This window comes from Plasmodium vivax, chromosome 2, assembly GCF_000002415.2.
Source record: "Plasmodium vivax chromosome 2, whole genome shotgun sequence".
NCBI classification, from domain to species: Eukaryota; Apicomplexa; class Aconoidasida; order Haemosporida; family Plasmodiidae; genus Plasmodium; species Plasmodium vivax.
The window spans coordinates 284,729-299,168 of record NC_009907.1 but is presented as its reverse complement, the minus strand read 5'-3'; the positions used below and the strand labels follow the sequence as shown (position 1 = coordinate 299,168).

Below are 14,440 nucleotides of genomic sequence, written 5' to 3'. Positions count from 1 at the left end.
CCTTTGCGTAACTCCACCCGGAGTGTACTTGCGGGTGTAGCATCCACTCGGGAGAGGGAACGTTTCGTCTGTGTGTGGAGAGGCAACGCGATGAGGCTCTCCCCGTGGTATGCACAGCAGCCCAAGCAGTCGGGGTGATGGCGGGCCGCCTGCCACCTCCCCCGCGGGGGAACATGCGGTACTCGCAGATTCTGCTATCGCGACTTTTACGACTGCGCTTTGTGTTGCCCCTCCTGCTAGCGCTGCTGCTGCTACTGCCGAAACCATGCGGGTGCCTCGGTGGGGAGAGCAAGCTGGCGAAGCTGCAGAAACTCATAAACAAAAAAATAAAGCTAGACATTAATGAGAAATACCGAAGCGAGAAGGACACCACCAACCAGTACATTTCCTTTTTGTATATTCACGAGATAACCGCGGGAGATTATGTGGAATATGTGCTGAACAAGTCAGGCGATTATGACTGCGTGCTGTTCGTGATCGACGTGGAGAGTACCAATGGGGTTTCCAAGTTTGACCGGAAGAACCTCATGCTGCTGGAGCTGTTCAACCGCGTGGCGAAGGCCTTCATTTTGGGAAACTTCTCCCTCTACAGCGAGGGGGGGAGCGGCGCGGCGAAGCGGACCACCCCGATAGGAGCAAACGGCACAGAGCAGTGGACCAACCCGATAGGAGCAAACGGAACGGCGAAGCGGACCACCCCGATAGGAGCAAACGGAACGGCGAAGCGGACCACCCCGATAGGAGCAAACGGAACGGCGAAGCGGACCACCCCGATAGGAGCAAACGGCACAGAGCAGTGGACCAACCCGATACGAACAAACGACACAGAGCAGTGCACCCCCCCCGCCTCAAGGCCCATTTTCTTCTTCTACATAAACATTTACAAGCCGAGCCTGCTCCCCCTCAAGTACATCCACGCGATCGACGAGGTGCCCGAGTTCTTTTACGTCGGCCAGGAGACCTTCCTGCACTTTGATTACTACTCCAAGGTGCGCCCCAACTACAAATTGGAGGGCTTCTTAAAGGAGAAGCGGTCGCGCGAGGGAGACGCACCGGAGATGAGCAACCAACTGGTCCAAAGGTACTTCTCGGAATTTATTCGCGCGCACAACAGGGGGGGAAGCGGTGGCGGTGTCAGCGGTGGCGGTGTCAGCGGTGGTGACGATGGCAGCAGTGGTGACCGTCGGAGCAGTGGTGACCGTCGGAGCAGTGGTGAAGAGGGGGGGAGCACACCCCTGGACGGCAACTACTTGCAGAAGATGCAGAAGCACTCCCTCACGATCGCCCTCGTCGGGTTGTTCTCCCTTCTGTACGTCCTCCTGCAGCTGCTGCACAGGTGGCCCTCCCTCCTGTTTGTCTGCTCATACGTCCTGTTCCTCACCTGCTTGAGCGGCATCTTCCACTGCCTCATTAACAAATCCGAGCGATACAACACAGCCAAGAACCTCGATTCGATGCTTCATAAGTTCGTCTACCGTTCTACCAGTGCTCAGTACGTGTACGAGGGGGTGGCCTTTTCGCTGTTTATTTTTTTGATTACCTTTGCCTTGTTCCTCTTGTGTAGGTACTCCACCAACACGTTCATGCCTCGGGGGGGGAGGAACTTGTGGCTCACCCTGCTTCTCCTGCTCACGTATTCCTCCCTCGACGTCATCCACGAGATTAACCTGTTTAAGGTGTATTACTCCACGTACTTCTTCTTTCCCCCGGCCAAGTTCTTCCGCAAGTGAGCATCGCAAGGGGGCGGTGCGCGGTAACCGACCGGGGACCTCCACCTGCGTGTGTGCTTCGTCCATTCGTCATCCTATTCGTCATCTTCGTTGTATTATTCTTTTACTTCTTTTACTTTTTTTTTTTTTTTTTTTTTTTTTTTCCGCCGCGCAAGGGGTCAGCTCCCCCAGCGTGTCCCCCGAAGAAACTTTCCCCAAAAGGACCAACTTGGTGACAGTTCCGTTGGGATGTAATTCGCATGGTGTGCAGATCGCCATGTAATTGGGTATTCGTTTCCCCTCTGCGGTTGCTTACCAGTTGGACGTTCCGCACATTTGGCAGAGGCGACGCCACTCCTTTTTGTGCGTCCTCCCCAATGTGCCCTTCCCAATCTGCACTTCCCAAAGGGGGTGTGCCTTCGTTTGTGGGGAAACCGCTACGGTAACCCACTGCGGTAACCCACTGCGGTAACCCACCACGGATCACCGCTTCGTGCGCGGTTGAGCTAGCTCAGTCCTGTGTGAGAGCCCCCTTCTCTACGCCCCGCTCATCCGTTCAGCGCGCTTCACCTGAGAGTTACCCAGATGTACGTACCATTGAGCGATGTGCTCCGTGTTGCGTCCTTTTTTTTTTTTTTTTTTTCCCCCCTCTTTACGCTTAGCGGAGTTGATATATTGGGGGTGTTTTCTTTTCACCTTGTGGTGACCCCCCACATCGACGCTGCCTTTGCCATAGCACTTGCGACGCACACAGGTGAGTTATCCATCACCAACGGTTCGCCCCTTCAATCGATGTGCAACTCCATTGCTGCTACACCTTCAGCGCAGCTGAGCAGGGACGACCCATGGGAGGGGGCGGCGAAGGGGACGTCTCCCCAAGGCGCCGCCCTGTGAGGGGCACCCGGAGGAAGCAGATGCACCAGGGTAGCGGCAGAAGCCCAAATGACGACCAAGCCAACGCGGAAGCTAACCGCACGAAGGTCCTATCGCTGAAGAGCCTGTACGGCAGGCTGCACCGAACGAGCGAGCTGCTGCTGCAGGAGGGGAAGCGGCATGATGATAAGCGGCAGGAGGGTAAGCGGCATGATGATAAGCGGCAGGAGGGTAAGCGGCAGGAGGAGGGTGAGCAGGGTGAGCTTATAACCGCTGAGGACCATCGGGAGGGCTTCCACTCCGAGGAGGCCTCTCCCCTCGGTGGGAAACTGGGCCTCCGCTCCAGTCGCAGGGAGACGCAGCAAAAAAGGCGCCCCAGACAAACACACGGGGTAAAAGGAACCCGGGGGAATGCAAACGATATTAGAAGGTATTTTACGCAAGAGGGAAGGAGCGGGTCGGTGAGGGAGACGCCTAATGGGGGTTCTTTCCAGGCGAGTGGCGAGTCAGACGTGGAGGCGCAAAGAAAGACCCGTTTGAGGGATAGGGCCGCGAAGCAGCGCGGTGATCAGTGTGGTGATCACATCGACGATAAAGCGGATCACCAAGTGGATGCCCAACCGGATGAGCAAAGCGACGCGCTGGGTGACCGACTCGCTCTCCCCCAAGTGTGCATCCACAACGATCAGCCGCTTAACCTTGCCTTGAAAGGGGGCTCGCTTAGGGGCATCCCCAGAAAAGGCGAAGCTCAGCGGGAACCGAGTGGAAGCAGCTATAGAAGCGGCCTCTGGAGGGAGAGCGGCAACCGGGAGAGCGGCAACGGGGAGGGGAAGCACCCGCTGGGTGAAGGCAAAGGAACAAAGTACAACGCGGTAAAGGGGGAAGAAGAAAAGGCCACCTTCCAACATTGTACCCTTGAAGAGATAAGAAAGAGTCTCAGTAAGAACGAACCAGACACGCTTAAGATTTTACTTTGCACGGACAACCACTTAGGCTACAAAGAAAACAACGCCGTGCAAAAGGAGGATACCTTTAACTCGTTTGAAGAAATCCTTTTCGTTGCGAAGCACCTTAATGTAGATTTGATTCTTAATAGTGGTGACCTCTTTCATAAGAATAAAATTTCTGAGTACACTCTCTTTAAGTCCATGGCGATTATTAGGAGGTACTGTCATAAGGTGAGAGGTTATGAGGAGGCTGAGGGGGGGGCGTCTCCCGATGCCGCTCCCCCAGCGAGGGGCACACATCCTCGGAGGGTGCTCCTGAAGGAGGTGCACAGCTCCGATTATAAGTGGTACGGGGGGGACGAGCAGGTCCACCTGGGTGGGGGGAGCACCCACAGTGAGGGGAGCCATATTGGTGATGGAAGCCATATCGGTGATGGAAGCCATAGTGAGGGGAGCACCCACAGTGGGGAGAGAATCCATGGTGATAGACGCCCCCACAGTGGGGAGAGAATCCATGGTGATAGACGCCCCCACAGTGGGGAGAGAATCCATGGTGATAGACGCCCCCACAGTGGGGAGAGAATCCATGGTGATAGACGCCCCCACAGTGGGGAGAGAATCCATGGTGATAGACGCCCCCACAGTGGGGAGAGAATCCATGGTGATAGACGCCCCCACAGTGGGGAGAGAAGCCGCTGTGAGGGGCGCCCCGTGAGGGAGAAGGTCGAAACGGCCATCCCGCTCTTCACGATGCACGGGAACCACGACTACCCCTACAGCTGCGACTACATCAGCCCGCTGGACATCCTGCACGTGGGCAACCTCATTAACTACATTGGGAAAAGCAGCCTCGATAGAATCGTTATAAAGCCGGTTCTGCTAAACAAGGAAGAGACAAAGATAGCCATTTATGCCATCGGGTGGATCAAAGACGAGCGTCTGCACAGAGCATTCGAAGAGAAGAAAGTCAAATTCATGCTGCCAAGTGATCATGCCTGTAGAATCAATGTCCTTGTGCTTCATCAAAACAGACACATGAGATGTGCACACGGAAATGACTTCAAAAATTTTATTAAAGAATCTTTCATCCCTAGTTTTGTAGATTTGGTTATATGGGGACATGAGCACTTTTCTAAGCCCTACCTGGAGGAGAGCTCATTCTGCTCCTTCTTCTCCCTGCAGTTGGGGTCGTCTGTGCGGACGTCCTTGTGTACCAATGAGTACGGGGATAAACACATCGGGCTGCTCGAAATTAGGAAGGGGCGGTTTCGGTTTTTGAAGATCCAGCTGGAAACCGTGAGGCCCTTCGAGCTGAAGGAGGTCAGGCTGGCCAGTTACAATTTGAACTTTAGCGAGGAGTCCGTGCTGAAGCGGTTTTTGCACGAGCAGGTGGACGCCATTCTGGAGGGCTTTCAGCTGAGCCTGCGCGAGCAGGTGAAGCGGTACTACTTGTTCAGGCGCGCCTTCCTGAGGAAGGGGCACATGGGGGGAAGCGGTCCGGGGAAGGACCACCCAGGGGAAGACCACACAGAGGGAGACGATGCGGGGGAAGACGCTGCGAGGGAAGACTCTGCTGGGGAAGACGCTGTGGAGAAGAACGACCCTGCGGGGGAAGACGCTGTGGAGAAGAACGACCCTGCGGGGGAAGACGCTGCGGATACAAACAACACCGGGGGGGACGACCCGCTGCGCGGCCCCGCCCTGCCCCGCGACGTCTTCACCAAAAGGGAGCGCCTGGACGAGTACTTCGACGCGGTCGTGTCCGAGCGGGAGGTGACCCACTTCCTGAGCAGCCTGCAGGAGGAGGCGTTCTACTCCTCCACCTTCATCCACGTCGCCTTCTCCACCCCAAGCGACACATTTGATCTGCTCAAAATAAAAAAAGGAGTCTACGAAAAACCGCTAATCAAATTAAAGGTAGAGTACGAAGACATAAGCATTATAAACACGCAGCTGTTCGGCTCGACTTTCGCCAGCCGGGTTGCAAACCCATCCGAGTTCCTCACGTTTTACAGAAAAAAGGGGAAAGCAAGTGGAGGGGCCAGGGGGGCACCCACCACCGGGGGGGTTGAATCTACAAACGTGGACCACATGCACCACGTGCACCACATGGACGGCATGCACCACAAGGATATCCTCAACATGGGAAACATAAACGAGTACAACAAAGTTTTTGAAATCCTCTTCAATTATTGCCAACTGAAAGAGGAGCTGTCCATCCTAAAGGAAAAGACCATCAAAGAAACGATTCTTAACTTCATGAGCAACTCCAACTCTTCTTTCAATTCTGACTCGACTGGTACGTCTGACTACGGCAGCCTCATCTCCATGGTCGACCACTGGGCGCGTAGCAAGGTGGAGCTCCTCGAGGGCAGCCTTCGCGACGTCCCTGTGGAGAGCCTCACGGAGGAGTACCTCTCGGAGGTGGTTAGGAGCCTTCCCGGGGGTGACTAAATGGGTGGCACGCGTTCGACGAAGTGGACAGTCCAAGTTGTGTGCCGCCTTCGAAATGGGCCATCCGCTTTGCATGCCGCCTTCAAAATGGATCATCCGCTTTGCATGCCGCCTTCGAAGCAACCTGCCCCCCTCCCCCTACGCAACGCGCACATACAAATCCCCGCGCGGCCCGTCGAAGCGGTCGATCCGCACGAGCACGTCATTTCCCGCCCTGTAGTCGTCCGCGCGCTCCCCCTCGCGCAGCAGCAACTTCGCGTGGATTTGAGGCGCCAAGTAAAGCAACACGTAGCCGTCGAGGACATCCAAAATCTTCGCGTTCATCAAACTCTGCCCATTCTGAAAGGACGACAAAATTTCCTCGTAGCTGTACTTTTGAATCTGCACGGCGATCTTCTGATGGACCCTCTGGATGTATTTAATTTTCACTCGAATGACGTTGTGCACTTTCAGCAGCGCAAAAACGTATTTGTGTAAATTGGGCAAACGGAAATACTCGGATGTATTTAAGTATGCCTTTCTGTCACATAAAATGTCCAGCTTTATATTTTTTTTACTTATGCTGAGTATCCTCCCATAGAAGGAGTCCCCGATGCTGTAAAACTTGAAGGGAGTGTCTCTCTCTTTTATTTGCTTGTAAATTACGTTTCCCTGCGAAGCGTTGATTTTTCTCCCATGACTTTTGCTCCTCCCCCCTGTGTTGGCGGTGAACTTGGGGGCATTTCCAATGCTGCTTATGAAGGAGCTCCTCTTGGCTACATTCACCCAGACGGAGTAGGCCAAGCTGACTGCCAGGAGGATGGGAAGGGGGGCCCGCATAGCAGCGGCGGGATGGGCGCGAGTTGGATCGCGTTGGAACGAGTGAAACGAGATGGAACGCGTGAAACGAGATGGAACGCGTGAAACGAGATGGAACGCGTGAAACGAGATGGAACGCGTGAAACGAGATGGAACGAGTTGGAACGACCTGGAACGACCTGGAAGCAGCTTCCTGCCGGTCTCGCCATTCCCACCCAACTCAGTCACACCCGCTTCCTACTTCTCATCGGCTGAAAAATCTTCCATTCTGCGCAAATAGCCTTTTCGCGTAGCTAGCTCATTTTTCACCTGAACAAGGGGAAAAAAAAAAAAAAAAAAAAAAAAAATACAACATAAGCGGATCACCCGCATTTCAAGCATCACCCGTTTGGCGCTGCACCTCAAGAAGCGGCTCATCCGCGTTGTGAGGACGATCTACATTGCGCAGGCACATGTATGGGTATGCGTAGTGTGCCACATGCGGCGGTATGAAGAGAGCTATTAAAATGTAGTTAACTCTTCGGTGAGGAAGAAAAAAAAAAAAAAAAAAAAAAAAACGTATAATCGCCTGAACGGTGCAGGCAAAATGGGAAGTAAAAAACTGCACGTGAGGAGAAAAAGCAAAGGGGACGAGGAACAATCCATCATATCTGTGCAACACTGAGGGGCTACCATTCCCGTTAGCAATTCTGCAAACAGTTTGGGGTAGCCACCCACTGGCTCTAAGCACAAATTGGGTGTTACGCATCGAATTGGCGAACGTGGGAAAGACCGTTTAGCAGATTTCTTCGCAAAGAGTTCCCCTTAACAGGTAGTTCCCCCCCATCGGACTGCGCACAAGTAGGCGTTATAAGGGCAACCAGCGGTGGGGGGAACGAAAGGTTCACCCTTAAATGGATGTACCCCCAAAATATGTGTCATGTGCACTTCACGCACGAGGGGGGAAACACCATTCGGTGTATCTATCTATGTGTGTGTTTTTTTTTCTCCTATCCGGTTTGAAATAATAACAGAGTGGGGAAGTGCTCCTCCTTGGGAAGCCCAACACTCTATTGTAATCCCAATTTTGGTCTGTCACAACTGTCTGAACAGGTCAGGCAAGCAAAATGGCGACATTTTTAACCCCCCGAATGGGCGTTCGAACGGTACAAACGAGACACCCGTTGCGCAAGTGCAACCATTTCGATGAAGTCCTCTACTTCGCACAACGCAGTGTGCACATAAAGGAATGTCTAACCTGTTAACCAATTGAGGGGACTCCCCATTTTGGTGCCTTCCCCACCCCCGTTAACGTGAAGAATACCCGTGTGCAGGTCGGGGAGTGCCGACGTAACAGCATTGGCAGGGGTGCTCAGGAAGAGGCAACGAAGTGACAACACAACGAAGTGACAACGCAACGACGTGACAATTTAATTTGTTTCATTTGTGGTGTTAGAGGGGGACCTAATCTGTCTGTGCCGCCGCGCGCAGCGATGCGCTCGCGCGGGCAGGCGCAAACATGCGCACACGCCTTCTCACCCCCGCGCGGTGTACACCAATCTCATCTGTGCATGAACGTTCAGGGGAGTTACAAAAAAAGGCGCACTTTTTGCGGGCCGTAAAAAAGTGGCGCTTCAGTCCATTCGTGCTTTCAGTTTCTTCTTCATGATGGTATCGGGCGTCCTAAAGGAAGGAAAAAGGAAAGAAAAAAAAAAAAAAAAAAAAAAAAAAAATGAAAATACGTTCAAAAGGAAGTAGACGCAATCCGGCACCGTCGCGGGTGGGACAATGTTTATTGTTTTTTCTTTTCAGGTGATGGGCCTGGAGATTTGCCCCTCCCCAAATGCACTACACCGCGGGTAAACGTACAGAACGTAAACTTCGGCTCCCCATCCGGATAGGCAGTCCCTGTCGAGGGCGCTCAGCAGGCACTGGGAGATGGTTTCGAAGAGGCCGTCTTTATCCTGAGGGGGGGAAGCGTGCAAGAAGTGTGTAAGACGTATGTATATGGGGGTGGGTTCGTACTTAAAGTGTAGTACTAGCCGCACGTGCAGGCATTTCCACGCGCAGGTGCATTCACTTGTCCGCTTAGGTGCAGACGCTTCTCCGCGGCGAGACGCACCTGGTCCTTTATGTAGAGCGACTCGCACATCCCGTAGAGCTGCTCGCTGGTGACCCCGTTCACGACGAAATCCTTCGTCTCGCACTTGGCGCCAATCAAGTCGTACGCAGTGAGGTAGGGCTCAAAGGAACACACCTTCTTCCCCTCATCGTCCAGGGTGTGCTGAACCCGGAACCCAACCACAATAGGGTTAACAAAGTAGGGGGAAAAGCGATTGGCATATAAAATGCTAGACAGCATATTTGCGAAGCAATCAATGTCCATCGGGGTCTCTTGCCTAATTTCGTAGAGGTTGACTCGGTACCGTAGCAACTCATAGAGCGTCTGTATGTCTGTTGCCAATCCGCTGAGGCCCACATACACATAGTCGTTCATTTTAAATATCTTCGTGAAATTGGTGCTGACTGTGGTGAAGTTGTTTGCGCCCAGCCTCAGGTCGCACGCGATGGCCACGCACTGCGCGCCGCTCATTCCGAGCACGCACCCCCCGTTGTAGTTGAAGATGGAGCCCTGCAAGGGGGGGGCAAAAAAAGAGGTGTAAAAATGTGGGGAGGAGGAGGAGGAGGAGGAGGAAGCGCGGTGATGAGCAGGATCGACAGTGGAGGAAGGGCTGTGGTGGGCTCCCCCCAAAAGGGTCCCTCTTCACGCAGAAGGCATCAACACATGGGGGAGGGGAGCCCCATCAATCACGGCATCTCGTTCTTTCTCCCTTTTCACGATCATGCGGGTTTACCATTTTGGAGGATTCCTGGGTAGTGTGTGCGGAGTTGCTCTCTGGTGTGCTTGGCGCAGCGTGCTTGGGTTCACGGGGAATCCTTTTTCCCGTTCGCTGGCCACTACTGGGGATGCTGGGCGAGGCGAGGCAGTGCTGACGGCTTCTCCTCTAAGCAGTATCGTGTGGAGGTTGCACTCCCGCTCTGATGGGGCAACGAACGTGAGGAGTGGTGACACACAAGCTCGGGTGCAAAGGTCCCTCTCGTTTGCTCTTAAAAGGAACATGCCACGATTACAGTGTGTATTGGCGCGGGGCGTTTACTAGGAACAGTTCGCCCGATCGATCATTTGCCGAATCGCTTTTTACCTCCGCTTCTTACCTCTGCTTCCTCTGCGTGATGGGAGGGGGGAGAGGCAGCCGCTGCGCACGTAACACCTTGGGCTTGTTCGTCGCGCGTGGTGGTTACTTTCGCTATCCTTTCTGTTCGTCAAGGTTGGTGAGGCACTGGTGGTTTTGCTTCGCCAAGTTGGAAGGTCAGCAGTTCACTAGATTGCGATTACTGCTCGTGGGTTGCTTACCAGTTGGAGTGTTTCTTTTTTTTTTTTTTTTTTTTATTTTTTTTTTTTTTTTTCTCGCCCCTCCCACTGCCCCGCAAGCACGGCCGCTTGGCGGGCACACCCCGGTGGGAGCAACCGTTCTGTGTTCCGGTACTCCCAGAATGTTTATTTTTATTTTATTTTTTTTTTTCCTCACAGCATGGTTCAACCTTCCGACGAGCATGCTGACCATCCTGGGGTAGAGCAGCCACCGTGTCATCTGCTCAAAGAGAATATTTTTTTGCTTCCTTTTTTTGGAAGTGAAATGAAGGCGTATAGATGCACAGCCAGTGCGTATGCCTGTGTTTGGTTGAGCCCATCGGAAGGGGAACAACTCCTTTTTTTTTTTTCGTCAGTGTGCACATCACCGTCGCAAGGAAATGCGGCTGACTTTGCAAGATGAAGCGTTTTGTGTTGAGGTGCCCGGGATCGCTGCACCGGCTGGCGCGTTCAGGGGGACCAGCCGCGTCGAGTGCGGCGGGCACGTTGGGCACATCGGGAAAATCGATCACATCGGGAAAATCGATCACATCGGGCACGTCCAGCACATGGGGAGCGGACTTGCGTCGGGGGGGGATACACACGAAGGCCGTAAAGGAGGCGCCCCCCCCGGAGGAAGAAGCGGACGAGCGAGTGATGGCCCAAAATAGGGAAGCGGTAATTCAACGGTACAGGCAGTTTGTAGAGGCGCGGCGGGGGGAGGTCACGGGGAGGGGCCAAATGAAGGGCCAAGGGAAGGACCACGTGTGGCGCGCCTCCGAAGTGGGTGCAAACGTTGCTGCTAACGTTGCTGCTAACGTTGCTGCTAACGTTGCTGCCGACGTTGCCGCCGCCCCTGCCAGCGAGGCGACCCCCCCGACGGACCAAAAGTACGTGATCCTGAAGAAGCAGATCTCGAAGGAGTTCATCCACCAGGTGTTCCTCCCGCACGTGGAGTCCCAAATAATGCACCACCTGAAGACGTACACGCCGAGCCAAATTGTGAGCATCTTCCACATCTACTCATATCTTTACTACTTTGACCGGAAGAAGGAGATGGTGGAGGCGCTGCTGGAGTACCTGCAGTACCGTCTGGACTGCTTCAGCGTGCAGGACGTCCTACTCGTGCTGGAGCCCCTCTACCTCCTTAACCGCACGAAGAACTTTAACATTTACAGACTAATCATCAACCACCTGCAGAAGATAAAGGGGCAAATGAATCTGTGCAATTACATTGGCGTTTCGAGGGTGTTCACCAAGATACTAATAGACTTAACTTTCGAGGAGAAGGAACTGGAGGGGAAAAATATATTGTCTCGTCTGTGGTACCATTTGAAGCAGAGCAAGTTCAGGAGGGGCATTCCCCCGGAGCAGAGGAAAATCCCCAACTGGGAGTTCCTTGTGGGGTTCATGGCCGACGTGGTTGGGCACGTGGAGGGGCAGCTGCGGCTGCTCTCCGCCATCGAGCTTACTGACCTGCTCAGCGTCATGGCGAACTACTCCCTTAGGAGCGGCCACTCCCGGTACGATGTGACCCCGCTAGGGGGGAGCGGCGAGGGCGGCGGAGTGGTGAGCGGAGAGGGGAGCGCAGAGGGAAGTGCAGAAGAAAGCGCAGAAGAAAGCGCAGAGGGAAGCGCAGAGGGAAGCGTAAGCGGGATGGAGACCGCCCAGTGTGGCGGCACCCCCGGCAAGCAGTCCCCCCATAAAGGCGCTGCTTCGCTGCATAAAGGCTCCACCTCACTGCATGGAGGCGCTGCCCCACCGAAGGTGCACACCCTGAGCAGCGAAAACGCCTTCCTCTTCAAGGAGAACGTCGTGTCCTTCCTAATCGCCAAGGAGCTAAAGCAAAAGTACCAGGACCTGAGCGCCCTCCACAAAATAACAAACCTGCATAACTTTTTGAAGCTGTTCATACACGATGATCAGTACCTCCAACTGATTCAAAACGACTTGAGCAACTACCATTACGCAAGCAACATTCACCACAAGTATCTGGCCCTCCTAGTGTGGTGCCTATTCAAGTACAGGAGGTTGGACCAGCACATGGCCCAGCTGAAGCCAGCCATCTTACACAACATCCCCCATTTTGATGCAAAAGATTTTGCCAGACTGTGCCATGCCATTCGAGGTGAGAAGCAAACCCTCATCAGCATAGCCCTCAATTTAGCTAGCCAAGTTGAGAGGATGTCTGTAGATCATTTTTTGTGCTATTTATATGCCGTTGTTTGCCTCGATTTGTTACCCTACGGTGGCGGTGCAGCATCAGTTAGGGGGGCCCAGCAGGGGGAGGGAGAAGACCCACCCGGGGGGAGAAACAACTCGAGAGAAAGGGGAGGCTCCTTTACCGAGACGCACCACTCCGTGTCCCTCTTTAAGAAAAGCGACATTCTACAGAAATGCGTAAAATACATCAACGATAGGAAGAAAATTTTGGGGAAAAACGAAATGACCAAAATAGTTTTGTTGCTGAAGAGGAGGAAGGGAGACAAGTACCTCTACGTCTTGGAATTGCTGCCCGAGGAGTGGAGGGGGATGCTCCACCTGGTCAACTGAGCATGCGGTGAATGTGCATGTTGTAGATGACCATGCGGTGGTGGGGCGGCGCCAAACCGAACAGGTGAACATGCATAAGGGGAGCAGCGCGCACATTTTCTTCCCCGAGTCTGCACCCCCGTACAGCAGCGTTCGCCCCCTTTTTTTGTTTACCCCTTACGTGGAATCACCTTTGTGTGCGTCTAATCGTTTGATTGTCTGACCGTCTGATCGTCTGACCGTTGGGTCAGGCTGAACTGGCCAAACGTTCACAGTTGGGGAGCCTCCGCGGGGAAGGGCTGTGTGTATCGCGCGGTATGTCCTTATGGTACCACTCATCGGTGAACCATTTCGCGTTGTTCTTTTCCTTTTTTTTGCTTCCTTCCCAATAAACGTTCGCGGGCAGTTCTCCACGGGAAGGAGGCCCCCATGTAGGAAACGCTTAACCGCAATGGTAAATTACCCTTTTGAACTTTTGCCTGAACAGTGCATCACTTGTTCAGGTAAAATTGGGAAAAAAAAAAAAAAAAAAAAATTCAGAAAGTTGAGACGGCTGAGAGCAAACAAGCTGGTCTGTCAACGTAAAGGTACGCAGTCGAGCAGACCGCTTTTCCCGAAAAGGCGAGGGTCATGCCGTCCCACAAGTAGTCCTTTTTTTTGTGGCTAATCCCCGTGGAGCAGATCGGTCACCCGTCACAGATTAGTCCATGTGCGAGAATGCAAATGACCAATTGCACACACGTGAACGCCCCTTCGCACGTACACTGCACCCATCCAGGCAAACGAAGAGCTGAAGGTGGATCCCTCCCCCTTCCCAGGGGACACCCAGAAGTATACACCACTTATGAAGCCATTTTATGCCTGGGAACGCATGGCCAAATGGGGAGTTGGCGAAATCTCCCGCGGAAGTGCAGAGGGCGGTCCTTTAAATCTGCCCAGTTGGCTATCCTCCCTGCGTTAAATGGACGGAATTGTATGCGACGGGGGAAATTCAACCGCTGGAATCCCCTGTACATGGTTAAGCGAGAAGGTACCACCCCCCCGATACACACCCCTACCTTGGTGCGCACCGCGGGGGGAGAAGTCAAGAGGATGGAAAGTCATCACACCACTTTGCAACTTTTCCATATTAACTTTTTTTTTTTTTTTTTTCCCTCAAGCCGCAATTCTTTGCAAATGCGTGCAACATACAGCTTTGATGGGGTGGCTTCATTTGGCGGCCCCCCTAAACAAAGGAAGGGGAATTCCCCCCCGGCTTCTTCCCCTTCTAACCTATTATGGGCATACACTGCAGTTAATTAGCTGCCTTTTGCTTTCGTCAGCGCGACAGGAACTTTTGAGCATGCTCATGTGGCGCAAGCGAGCGTCCATATATAGTAGATGATCACTACGCTGGAACGAACGTGTTTCTGCTTCCTCGGGGGGCGCCATTCGGGTGGACTCCCTTTTTGCCTGAACATGTACAGGCAAAAAGGGAGTGCCACGCGGAGCGGTACAGCAGAGCGGCAGGCGTATCGCATCGCATAGCATCGTATAGCATCACATCGCATCGTATCGCATCGTGGAGGGAACTTTTCCATGCTATTTCCCCCCCTCCCCCTTTTTTTCTTTTTTATGGTGTTAAGGAGAATCAACTCCTTTTCTCTGTTAATTAAATGCAAGTGGAAGATGAGCATAAGTTAAGGGAAAACACTTTCTCTCTCCCCCCCCCCTCGGTCGTCCTCGTCCCGCCTCAA

At 53.4% G+C, this 14,440-nt stretch overlaps 5 protein-coding genes across 5 annotated transcripts, besides 15 other annotated features; 3 read left to right on the top strand and 2 right to left on the bottom strand.

Annotated features, from left to right (window-relative positions):
* Positions 1-173: 173 nt before the first annotated feature.
* Positions 174-1,730, top strand: PVX_081390 (hypothetical protein, conserved; the record flags this gene model as incomplete). The annotated part of the gene is made up of 1 exon (XM_001613503.1): positions 174-1,730. One exon carries the CDS (start codon positions 174-176, stop codon positions 1,728-1,730), a length of 1,557 nt encoding a protein of 518 aa, XP_001613553.1.
* Positions 337-363: a microsatellite.
* Positions 366-399: a microsatellite.
* Positions 511-645: a microsatellite.
* An 893-nt stretch (positions 1,731-2,623) lies between the features above and the next one.
* On the top strand, positions 2,624-5,983 carry PVX_081385 (DNA repair exonuclease, putative; the record flags this gene model as incomplete). The annotated part of the gene is made up of 1 exon (XM_001613502.1): positions 2,624-5,983. One exon carries the CDS (start codon positions 2,624-2,626, stop codon positions 5,981-5,983), a length of 3,360 nt encoding a protein of 1,119 aa, XP_001613552.1.
* Positions 3,522-3,619: a microsatellite.
* Positions 3,889-3,966: a microsatellite.
* Positions 4,889-4,944: a microsatellite.
* Positions 5,571-5,608: a microsatellite.
* Positions 5,935-5,967: a microsatellite.
* A 138-nt stretch (positions 5,984-6,121) lies between the features above and the next one.
* On the bottom strand, positions 6,122-6,802 carry PVX_081380 (hypothetical protein, conserved; the record flags this gene model as incomplete). Its single annotated transcript, XM_001613501.1, has 1 exon — positions 6,122-6,802. One exon carries the CDS (start codon positions 6,800-6,802, stop codon positions 6,122-6,124), a length of 681 nt encoding a protein of 226 aa, XP_001613551.1.
* A 439-nt stretch (positions 6,803-7,241) lies between these two features.
* Positions 7,242-7,264: a microsatellite.
* A 910-nt stretch (positions 7,265-8,174) lies between these two features.
* PVX_081375 (20S proteasome subunit beta-3, putative) lies at positions 8,175-10,185 on the bottom strand. The gene is made up of 5 exons (XM_001613500.1): positions 9,977-10,185; positions 9,616-9,799; positions 8,883-9,392; positions 8,630-8,724; positions 8,175-8,443 (listed from the first exon to the last, which is right to left on the bottom strand). The coding sequence occupies exons 2-5, from the start codon at positions 9,616-9,618 to the stop codon at positions 8,395-8,397; spliced, it is 657 nt and encodes a 218-aa protein (XP_001613550.1). The 5' UTR covers positions 9,619-9,799; positions 9,977-10,185; the 3' UTR covers positions 8,175-8,394.
* Positions 8,690-8,741: a microsatellite.
* Positions 9,908-9,940: a microsatellite.
* Positions 10,186-10,201: 16 nt separating the features above from the next.
* Positions 10,202-10,375: a microsatellite.
* Positions 10,376-10,913: 538 nt separating this feature from the next.
* On the top strand, positions 10,914-13,217 carry PVX_081370 (hypothetical protein, conserved; the record flags this gene model as incomplete). The annotated part of the gene is made up of 1 exon (XM_001613499.1): positions 10,914-13,217. One exon carries the CDS (start codon positions 10,914-10,916, stop codon positions 12,723-12,725), a length of 1,812 nt encoding a protein of 603 aa, XP_001613549.1. The 3' UTR covers positions 12,726-13,217.
* Positions 11,949-12,025: a microsatellite.
* Positions 12,312-12,369: a microsatellite.
* A 356-nt stretch (positions 13,218-13,573) lies between the features above and the next one.
* Positions 13,574-13,629: a microsatellite.
* Between the last annotated feature and the right edge of the window lie 811 nt (positions 13,630-14,440).

Coding starts and splice junctions, on each gene's coding strand:
- PVX_081375 (XM_001613500.1), bottom strand. Junction 8,725..8,882: donor CGCTCTACATAAAGGACCAG/GTGCGTCTCGCC, acceptor TCCCCCCCTCAG/GATAAAGACGGCCTCTTCGA. Junction 8,444..8,629: donor GGAGCCGAAGTTTACGTTCT/GTACGTTTACCC, acceptor TCCTTCCTTTAG/GACGCCCGATACCATCATGA.